At 40.6% G+C, this 11,507-nt stretch overlaps 1 protein-coding gene across 1 annotated transcript; it reads left to right on the plus strand.

Moving 5' to 3' along the window:
- Positions 1–560: 560 nt before the first annotated feature.
- SPIC (Spi-C transcription factor) lies at positions 561–11,273 on the plus strand. Its single transcript, XM_063134537.1, has 5 exons — positions 561–614; positions 4,132–4,225; positions 5,967–6,076; positions 9,368–9,476; positions 10,825–11,273. Exons 1-5 carry the CDS (start codon positions 561–563, stop codon positions 11,271–11,273), a joined length of 816 nt encoding a protein of 271 aa, XP_062990607.1.
- The last annotated feature ends 234 nt before the right edge of the window (positions 11,274–11,507 follow it).

The raw sequence follows: 11,507 nt of genomic DNA on the forward strand, positions 1-11,507 counted from the left end.
TGTAGGACTTTTTCCCCTGTCTAAACATGCATAGGATTACAACCTTAAAGTCTCCTTCATTTTAATGGGAGAGATCTAAGCATGGACTTAATTCTCCTGTTGAAATGGATGGACTTTGAAAGGTCTAACTTTGGCTGGATCTTGGCCAGTAGCAGGTGAAGATTTTCCTGGGTTGAAGGCAAGTGATGGAGAAAACGTCACCATCATAATTTCTAAGAGTCTGGTTGATGCTGCTAAAGGCACAGCAGTAAGCTAGTAGAACAACTGGCAATGGTAGCTCTTCCTAATGCTTAGCTTAAAACCTCTTTACTGCAGTTTTAAACCACTGCTTCCTTTTCTTTCCAATAGAAGCACCAACACACTTCTATATAAATATATTTGTATATATCTGTATTTGCCTTTAGCATTCAGGGGCTTTCTTCTCTCTGCTTTTTCCCTTTGTCCATGAAAAGGCGGCATTTTTTATTTATTTTTTTAAAAAGCTAAGGTTGCAATGTGCTGCATGTTTTATTTTAATGTGAAATCCCCCAATATAGTACTTCCCCAAAACCTACTACTTAATGCAACCCCCACTGCTGGTAGTATTCATATTCTCCTATGCTGACTTAAAGCAGGTTCTGTGTGTTTCGAGCCAGGGTCCTTTCCAAGGTAAGCATTTGCAGACTGTTCACATGAAGATTTAGTTATTTTGCTCTCTGCTGTTGCTCAGCATCCATCCAGAGCTGCCACTGACAAAGGAGGACACCTGGAGGGGAGAGACTGGCAACTGTGCTCAGGGCCAACTCCAGGTTTGAAGGGTCCTCAGTAAAGTATCCCCAGGCCTAGCTAAGTACAAGGTGGGCATAGTTAGGTACAACAGCAATACCTTAAGCAGTATTAGAAGGCTGCTAGTTGGATTTAGCCACCCTTTTAATCTCTCTCGGTGCCCATTGTAGAGATGTGTTGGACTACAACTCGCATATTGGCCGTAGGATGTTGGCAATTGTAGTCCAACACATCTGGAGAGCACCAGGTTGGGGAAGGCTGCTCTAGATGGTATTCTTCTTTGGTCTGTTTGAACAATTTCTGCATTTACACATCTTTATGGATCATGGCCTTAATCTCAACTAGAGCAACCTTCAACAACTAGGTGCCCTCCAGATGTGTTGGACTACAACTGCAAGCATCCCCAGCTAGCATTTCAATATATTTGGGTTGTGTTCCTGATCTATACATCATGGTAAAACATTAATTAACTTTCAGTGGACCATGATCAAACTTGTAATAATGTAAAACTCTCACTTTAGTTTTTAGATAACTAAAAAAAAGAAAAAATCTTGCACTAAAACTCTTTTTTTAAATTTAGGTGGTATTGCAAATACTTTTATTAACTTTTTTAAAGGATAGTCCCAAAAGTGTTTTAGTGTTAATTGAAAGATTGGATAAAAAGATTACAGTAACATGGTGTTAAAAATCATTCAGACTGGAAAGGTAGCATTTTAAAATCAGTTTTTAAAGTTAGCATTTCATTTAAACATTACTCTGTTAATACTTCTATATATTTTAAAAAATATAGGTGATAAAGCATTATAGTACAAAGCAAGTTAAAAAAATTATCATGCTGATACAATGGAACATACTGGAAAGATAATAGTGAAGGTATATTGATACAGTTGTGTAGTGATTGGTATAGGATGACCATATGGAAAGGAGGACAGGGTTCCTGTATCTTTAACAGTTGTGAAGAAGAGGGAATTTCAGCAAGTGTCATTTGTATGCACGCAGCACCTGGTGAAATTCCCTCTTCATCACAGCAGTTAAAGCTACAGGAGCCTTGCCCTCTTTTGTAACTGGTCACTCTATAGGACAGGACAGGGTTCCTGAAGGTTTAACTGTTGTGATGAAGAGGGAATTTCACTATGTGCTGTATGCATACAAATGACATCTGGTAAAATTCTCTCTTCATCACAACTGTTAAAGATACGGGAGCTCTTCCCTCCTTTTCATATGGTCACCCTAGATTGGAAACAAACTCTAAATGCATTTGCTTATATTTCTCCCCCGCCATCCCTTCTGTCTGTCCCACTTCTCCATCTCTCCTCTTTTGTCTTCTGCATTGTCTATTTTGGACTATGTTCCTTTATAGAAGCGACCTGGTTGACATAGATCTGAAGATCTGGTATTGTTCTTAATAATGGTAAGTTTACAAACCATAGATTTCCTTCTTTCAGAAGAGCTTCCCATTTTTGCTAAGTAATTCTTTATAAAGTTGCTTTAGGCCACAATCCTATCAGGATGGCTGTAAACTCGGATTCCTGGGTCCGAGGTCAGAGTGCTGATTCCTACCTCAGATCCAAGAATCTGAATTATCCAAATAATACCCACACAGTCTCTGTCTAGGGGGGTCATAGGGTTGCTCCTTCCATTACTGTTCAAACCCAGTCATTTTTAATTCAACTATGTTGACAACAACAACACAAACCCTTATTAAATGATTACAAAAAGTGGTGAAGATAACATTACAGTTTTATCCAGCATACTCTAATTGAATTGACTATGTATTTACAGTCATTTCTGTGATATATGAAGTGGTTAAGTTTGTTGCATTTTAAGTATATGGTTTTGTTATGTTTTTACAGCCAATTTGCAGGCAGAAATGATACATTTCCAGATTTGCAATACGTTTTGTAAAAGAAAAAATGCATTCAATGACATGCAGACATTTGAAAAATGTGAAAAAAACACTATTACGTACATTTCTAAACACACTTTTGCCAACAAGGCAAGTTTCCATTAATATGTTCACCTGAAATATGTACGGATATTTCCATATTTAAAAAAATAATCCACCTGGAACTGCAACAGAATGGACTTGGAGGTGGGAAAAGGTGGAAGTCTGCAGAGATTTGACAGATTCGCCCAACCCTAGGGAAGATTAGAGAGTCATTGGTTCCCATATGGTTAGTCCCATGGATTTAGCCAAACTGTATGAGATTCTATTGGTAATTAATTGCTTATTGTATGAATGATATTTTAAAAAGTGAAGAGCAGGTGTGCTGCCCCCTGTCCCAGGGTCTGGATAGGGACCCTGGTGGGGAGCAAGAAATGAAAGCTTCCTTCCCTGCTATTATTATTATTATTTATTTATTTATTTATTTATTTATTTATATATATAGCACCATCAGTGTACATGGTGCTGTACAGGGTCCCAATCTAGATTGCTCCTCAGCCCTAATGGCTGCCATTTAAAAAAATTATCCATGCTAATTTAGTAAACGATGCATCATCTAGTTTGGCTCTGATACTCTAATCAAGGCTTTTCCAACCTGGTGTTCACTAGGTGTATTGGACTACAACTCCCAGCATGCCCCAGCCAGCATAGCTAGGAGTTGTACTCCAACTAATCTGGTGGCTACCAGTTTAGGAAAGGCTGCTCCAACCACTACTACACTGGCTCTTGGGGATAAGGAAGTTTCTTAGGGTGCTGGTTGAGATGTCTGTGTCACATCCAATTATGCTCTCAGAACTGCTCACTAGAGATGGATAAATCTATCATTTTCATTTTTTTCTCAGTTGAACTCCAATCTTAAATTCGATTCATCCCGAACATTGAGAATATATTTGTACATAGTTTGTGCCTATCTCTTCTAATACATGCTCATTTGTATGCAATTTTGCCTAATATACCTTTTTTGAAACAAGCAATTTTAATGTTATTTTCATTAATATATTCTTGGTGTTATTTTCACAAAAATACACATTTTTGCATGTACCTTTGCTAATATATTTGTGTGCATTGTTTGACTGGAGAATCTCATTGCAAAATTTGGAGAAGTCCACAATTTGAAGGAGAATTGGGTAGTTATTGAAAAATGCAAAAATTGGGGAAGTTTGTATTAAAATTTACTCCTTAATGGGGCATTTAGAAAGAGAGAAGAAGGTGCAGCAGCTGCATCTCCCTAGACAGCTACGCCTAGTGTGCAACGTGTTTTACTCTTCCCCATCCTTAGGCAGCTGGCCTTTTTGTGGTTTCTGGAACAGAGCAGGTCTAGCAACAAATGAATGAATACTTTGGGAAATTTTTTTTGGCTTTATTCCATTATTTAAGTCATTTCAGCCACAAAATGGCAATAAAGTTGTCTATTGTTGCAGAGTTTTACAGACCAAGACTTGTTAGGACTAGCTCTAGAAGATGCCTTGGAGGTATTACAGCAACATTCTGATGGTGACTTTAATTATATGCCAGGTAAAAAGAAAAAAAAATCCATTCCAGTTTTTGTTATGTGTAGTTTCCAATTATTTCCAAATGTCAGAAGTTACATCAGTGTGGTGCACTGGCATCCTACCTACTCCCAAAAATCTGACCCGTTCAGCATAAAAACTCCTAGTAAATGACATTAAGAGCAAAACAGTGCACCAAATAAATGACCAGGTACATAGGGTAAAAATGTGCACTGCATCCATTTATCTGTATTGTAATTATTTGTTATATTTTTACTCTGCCCTTCCTCCAAGGATGGCCTGCATGGCCCTTCTCATTTTATCCTTACAGCAGCCCCGTGAGGTTAGGCTAGGCTAGGGGAATGATGGCTTGCCCTTGTGGCTGAATGGGGATTTGATCCTAGGTCTCTCTGCCTTTAGTCCAACACTGTAGCCTTTACACCACACTGCCCCTCCCCATTTATGGCAAATGACAATGATCAAATCTAGTTTCCTCCAAAATATGCAGGCCAAATCTGTCCCACCTGGGGTCCCAATCCCCAGATGGCCTCACCCTTTGATCACCAATCAATTGGTGATTTTCCAGCTTTGGCACAGTTTCCCCCCTATTCTAAAAGGTTGAAACACACTTGAATTTTTAATATTTTGGCCCGGCTTTCTATTTTGCCTTTGGCCCCACCTCTTCTGCCCTTGGCCCCATCTCCCCCTCCAATGTGACCTCTGAGAGCTTCTCCGAAATTGAATTTAGCCCTTGGGTTGAAAGAGGCTCGGCTTCCTGCACTACGCGACTGTAATTGCACAGAGGCGGGAGAATGGAACTGTGCCCACCAAGCCCTGCATCCCCATTGGTTCTCCATGGCCCATGGAGAGCAATAGCCGAAGTGGATTATTAACCTGGCGCCCTTGGTATGTTCTGTCTTATCAAGAATCAGTCATTGGAAGAAGGGAGAAGAGACAGAGCTAGGAGGAGGATGAAGGGCTGGCGTAGATGTTACAGTGGCCATAGGGGGGATAGTGTCCCAACATACCATGGGGAAAGTAATGCATTTGAATGTTCCATCTCTCCTCTCCTTGTGTGCCCAGCTCAGAGGAAATTTCCTGCTTTGTTAAACCACAGTTCCTAACCAGCAGAATGAGAAAACTGTAGTTTAAGTACTTGCAGCAATCTGGGCTTGCAAACCACCGTTTGATGCTGGGTGTGTAGCAAACCATGGTTTCTTAGACTAGGAACATTTCCATCTGAACCAGTCTGGCTTGAATATTCTTTGCATCAGGAAGTCCTAGATTTTCAGCATGTCTTCACCGATAAAGAGACCTACAAAGAATTGGTTTTTACTCATGTGACTGAGGGTGCTTCCAAACAAGGTTGTTATTGAACAATTGCCTTGCCTCATTCGCAGAATTTTATTGGAGCTCCAGGCAAATATCATCTTCCACTTACAACCCTCTTGTGTTGACCCACCACTTCTCCTATCTCTTTTTCTTACCTTAAAATTTCTGTTAAGGAGAGAAAGGTGGAAGAGATGCACAATGCCTTTTCATTGTTAAGCTCTAGGAGTTAGCTTGCTGGAAGTGCCCTGATTATGAGTAAAACCCAGAAGCGCTCCATATTGGTGGGGAGGAATTAGAACAAGGCACTGTGGTCCACTTTCCTTTCAAGTTATGTTCAAACCCACCCACCCCATCCCTGTTTTTTAGGATCATGTTCTGGAGCATTTACTCTTCTACTTTTGCCTCCTCATGTTTTCTGTTTTTCCCCTCCAAAGAAGACTATAAAAACTGTTTGACTTACCATCACCATGGTCTCCAAGCCAATTCAAGTTACTTGGCAGAGTCTTCCACCGAAAAAACTATATATAACTGGAGGCATACAATCGTAAGTGAAATGCAGTATTAAAGCAGAAAAAAATGTTGTTTTGGAAAAAAAAACTGCATTGTTGCTCTGATAGCATCTATCTTTCTAAGACATTACTTTTGAAAAATATTGCCTCTCTTTATATATTGGGGAATTTATGGCAACTTCATACCTTGAAGCCTATGCTGGGGAAATTTACAATTGGTAATCACAGAAGTCTCACTAATCATGTAATCCCAGGCACACTGTCTTGGAGTAAGCCCCATTGTACTCAGTAAGACATATTTCCAAGTAAGATTGCTTAGGATTAAACTGTTAGTAGTACTAACCATTAGAATGTTTTTAGGTTGTTTTAAGGATGTTTTAATCAAGTATGCTATGTTTTTAATCAGTTTTTAATGTGTTTTATATTCACTGTTGTTCCCCGCCTCGATCAAAGTGGAGAGGCGGGTAAGAAATAAATTATTATTATTATTATTATTATTATTATTATTATTATTATTATTATTATTTAAAGTGTGTTAATCATAATCTAAGACCCACATCCTAAGAAATCAAGTTAATAGTGCCATTGAGAATGGACAATGGTCAATGATCCTCACCTAGTGATCAATAGGGAATATAAGATCCTGTTGATCTTCTAAAATCTTTATGCAGCCTTTTATAGTATTCATCATGGATAGAAGCTGGGGACGGTGGGAGGGAAATACCCAGCTCTATCTGTCACTCTTCACCCAACCCAAGTCTTTCGGTCAAAGTGGTTACCCAGTGTAAAGGCATGGGAAAGGACTGCAGAAATGGGGGCAGCTCCATTGAAGCTGGCTCCAGATAACACTGAGATAAAATAAAGATCAGCAAGACTTGAAGCAGGTGGGAATGCCTTCTAGGTAAGTCTGAGTATGATACACCTAAAATTCACACATGTAGCAGAATGATTTGTCAGCCTTTCTCAACCTGGGGCGCTCCAGATGTGTTGGACTGCATCTCCCAGAATGCCCCAGCCAGCTGGCTGGGGCATTCTGGGAGTTGTAGTCCAACACATCTGGAGCGCCTCAGGTTGAGAAAGGCTGATTTAGATTATAGCATTCCAACGTAGAAGAATAGTTTTCAGGATTATGTCACTTTGGACTGCAGAAGGGGGGGGGGGGAAATCATTTATTTATTTATTTATTTATTTATTACATTTCTATACCGCCCAACAGCCGGAGCTCTCTGGGCAGTTCACATTTCTAATGCTTCCCTGATTTAAACAAAAATGCTTCCCTGAATTAAACAAAAAGCAGGAAACAAAACTACTCCGAGTAGGTAGAAAAATAGCACAAGAAATAGAACAGAAACTTTTCTCCTGGTATGCTTTTTCCCTTTTATTTAACTCCCAGAGAATATTTTTTGATTTAGTATACTTTCGCTCATAGTCTGCAGTGGTACAATCCACCTTATCACCTCCCCAGCAGCTGGTATTTAGTGGCACTGCCTCTGAATCTTGTCACCTTCGTGACTAGTAGCTACTGCTGGACTTATCCCTCGTGGATTTGTCTAGTCCCCCATGAAAGCCACCTAGGGTCCAAAACACCCGTTACTTTAAATGTGTGTTGAGAAGCTGCAGCTCCCCCTGCCTTTTTACTCTAAATGCAAGTGCTCCCAATCCAGATCAAGTCCCTAGCATACGGAGGTTAGGGGTCACTTTTCAGATCTGTATCAACCCCTCTGTGCCTACTCTAGAGTAAAAATGAATAGACGACATAGCTGCTAGATACCCCTTTAAAGGAATGTCTGTTTTGGCCCTACGTCATTGTCAGTTGCTGCATCTTGTTGGAGTAAATTCCATACATTTATTATGTCTATGTGAAGAAGTACTTCCTTTGGTCTGACACTCCTCCATACACATTCCAAGGACAGCTAAATCCTTGATTACATTGTGGTTTCTCCCATTATCCTCCCATAGAATCTTAGAATAGTAGAGTTGGAAGGGGCCTATTAGGCCATCATCTCCAATCTTGACCTGTTGTGCTGTTCCATTCCTTTGAGGGAAAAAGCTATAGCTCAATTGTAGAGCACCTATTTTGCATGCAGAAGGTCCCAGGTTCAATCCTTGGCATCTCCATGAAAAGGATCAGGTAGTAGGGGGATGGGAAAGACTGGTGCCTGAGACCCCAGAGAGCTACTACCAGGCAGCATGGACAGGATGGTGCTAAGCCTAGTTCCTGTGTTCTTTGTTCTATGAGCTGCCAGGTTTCTGCAGGCTCTGTCCTAACTTAACCCACTGCACTGCAGCTCTATCCTTGGCTAGGGATGTTGAGAAATCATCAACTTTGGGATGTATGGATTGCGCAAGTTCCATTCCATCTGTGTTTTGTGGATTACCAGGTGCCGTTTGTTCTGTCATCTGCTCATCAATAGAATTGGATTTATTTTTTAGTTTCTAAATGTGCGCATATCTGAATTGGTGTGAATGCGCATTTGCACAAATTTGCACATGTGCAAATCCCCCCAAAAACGTATTTTCATGCTTTAGCTTGTAGGGAAGATGCACATTTTTGGCTGTTTTTTGTTATTTTTGTGTATTTTTTTATGCCAAAATTTGCACAAAATTCCCGAAGGTTAGGAAAACAGTTTGCTAGTCTGTGGACTCCACCCAACAGGGGGAAGAGCCAGCCTGCTAAAGAATCCACGTGTTGGATTAATAAAAATCTGGACTCCTTTGGTTCCATTGCAGATTTCTCCAACATCCCGAGCATCAACAGATTCAAATGAGTTCAGATTTCTATGAATCCAACCTGCCGATTCCGCAGCACACCGGCTTTTTCCAAGTTGCCCGGATTTTGTGGACTTGCAGACCTTTTTTATTTTATTTTTTACTTTTGGGGGGATTCATGCAGATTTGCAGTTGCATGAATGCACATTGGCGCTGATGCACTTGTACTAATGTGCACTTGTATTAATGTGCAGTTGCACAAGCGGAATGAAATTCTCATGCATTCCCAAAAAAAGAAATCCAATTCCATCAATGAGTGGATGATGGAATTAATTATGCCTGACAATCCATTAAACACAGTTAGAACAGGTTTAATGAAATCCATACATCCCTATCTCTGAGGCACCTTTGTTCTGTTCCTGGTCTAGAAAGATTTGCATCAGCTCCCGCCCCCCTCACACACACACACACACACACACACACACACACACACACACACACAGAAAAGCACCAGTAGTTGTCAATCCTGCTTTGTGATTATGGAATTCTAGAGGACTGGTTATAACTTAACTCCCTTTCATGTTTCCTCACACTGCTTTGTTGTCCACTTCTGCAAGAATACTGAGGCAGACTTGTATCCGGATGGAGCTATCTACCGTACCTTGCAGCCTATTCCAGAAAGCCAAGGGATGTGTGTTACACCTGTGCAGCAGAAAGGCAGCAAAGGTTTGTGAAAATCCTGATACTCACATGTGTCCTAGGAACATTTTGGCATGCATTAGCCTTTTCAGTTACTGCTGCATTCTTGGTATTGGGGCAAATGTATTAATACTGAGTTTTTAGATCTACCAGAGCTTCTTAGAGTTTCATTTCTGTTCTGTGGCGTATTGTATGTTTACTCTGTTAGGCACTCCCTGTTTGCTTCTTATAGATCTAAATTGTTCTCTTTTTTGTTGTTGATTCTTTGTTTTGGCCTTGGCTTTGCTTGTTTCCATTTTCCGTCCTCACTTGTGTAAACATGCTTATATTTCACACACTCCCTTGCCTGTCCTCCACAGAAATCTGGTTAGAAGAATCTATGTTTTTCTTCTTGGAAGTCCTATCAGAAAAATTCTTGTGGACAATTTTATGTTAGAATAATGGTGAAACCCCATGGCTTTTTTTCAGGAAAGAAGTTAAGCAAGAAACTACCATTCCTTAAAGCTTCCATTTCTGGCTCTTACCAGGAAGGGGGGCGGAAATCTGTGGGGTTTTCCATTTTGCCATTGTGTTTCCCACATAAATTCTGTCACTGGTATCATTCCAAAAGCACTCATAAGGAAAACAGCCTTCATACTGAGACCACAGTGTTAAACTGAATCAACATTTATTTCCTTTCCCAAGGAATCCTGGGAACTACACATCTATGAAGGAAACTTAATAAAGAATGCTCAAGTCTGTCATCAACCAGGATCTTCCTTTAGCCCAAACTTGCATTTGGGGACCTGCTTTTTATTTTCTTTACCATATGTTTTTTGGGTGGTAGTGTTACACTTGCAATCCATCTTCTGTCAGACTGTGACCTGGGCAGAGTTCGATGACCCCCATCAAACCCTCTGTGGGTCAAATGACACAAAGGGGGTGGAGTCACACCCCTGATGCCAGAAAGTGGGACCACTTCCCTGATGTCATCCGGTCCCTGGCCACAATGGTCTCATTTAGCATGCCAATTGGGAAGGCACAGTGCGCTATGCTAAGGAGAATCTCTGCTCTTATCTCCAATTAGTGGAGATAAAAGCAGAGATTCCTTTTCTGACCAAGGGGCTTGATCTCCCAAGGCCCTATGGGATGGATTGACCAGCTGGCCAGACAAAATTTGGCTTGCAGTCTTCAGCTTTCCCATCACTGCCTTAAACTGATGATTAAGCACAGCACATAACATGTCTTCCACCAAACTGCTGATAAATCTTTGCACTGCTGACACAACTTTCATAAAAAAATTAGACCTACGCTTTAATGACTGAAACTAAATATCTCCCATTACAAACTGATGCCATTTAGAGCTTGCTTTGTGCTTGTTTTCACTTCCTGATAGGCAGGAAAAAGCTGCGCCTATTTGAATATCTTCATGAATCTCTCCAGAACCCGGACATGGCAAACTGCATCCAGTGGATAGATAAGCCCAATGGCATCTTCCAGTTTGTTTCCAAACACAAGGAGAAATTGGCAGAACTGTGGGGGGAACGCAAAGGAAACCGGAAGACCATGACTTACCAGAAAATGGCCAGAGCTCTGAGGAATTACGGAAGAACAGGGGAAATAATTAAAATCCGAAGGAAGCTGACCTATCAGTTTGGTGCTGTGATTTTGCAAAGGCTTTCTCCAGCTTACTTTCTGGGGAAAGATGTCGATCAATATGCCCAAGATGATCAAGAGTGCCAGTATGCAGATGATTGGTTTTCTTATCATTATTACATGTATGACAAGGGCCATGAACTTCAGCAGGCAAGCAGCAATACAAATCCATTCTGCTATGGGTCTTAGTAAGAGAAGCTTTGAAAGCCACCCCCTCTACTCCAGTCTCTTTTGAAATGTCTCCTTATATGGAACTATTAACTCCCATGAAATCTGAAAGCATAAGCAAGTTTTCAGTTTCACATAATTCTTCAGGCTAAGCTATAATGGTCACACACAAGATGCTTAAAGCTGCAAGCCTATACAAACTTTCCTGGGAGTAAGTCCACTGATCTTAATCGGGCTTACTTCTGACTACACATG

Source organism: Elgaria multicarinata, chromosome 9 (genome assembly GCF_023053635.1).
Source record: "Elgaria multicarinata webbii isolate HBS135686 ecotype San Diego chromosome 9, rElgMul1.1.pri, whole genome shotgun sequence".
NCBI classification, from domain to species: Eukaryota; Metazoa; Chordata; class Lepidosauria; order Squamata; family Anguidae; genus Elgaria; species Elgaria multicarinata.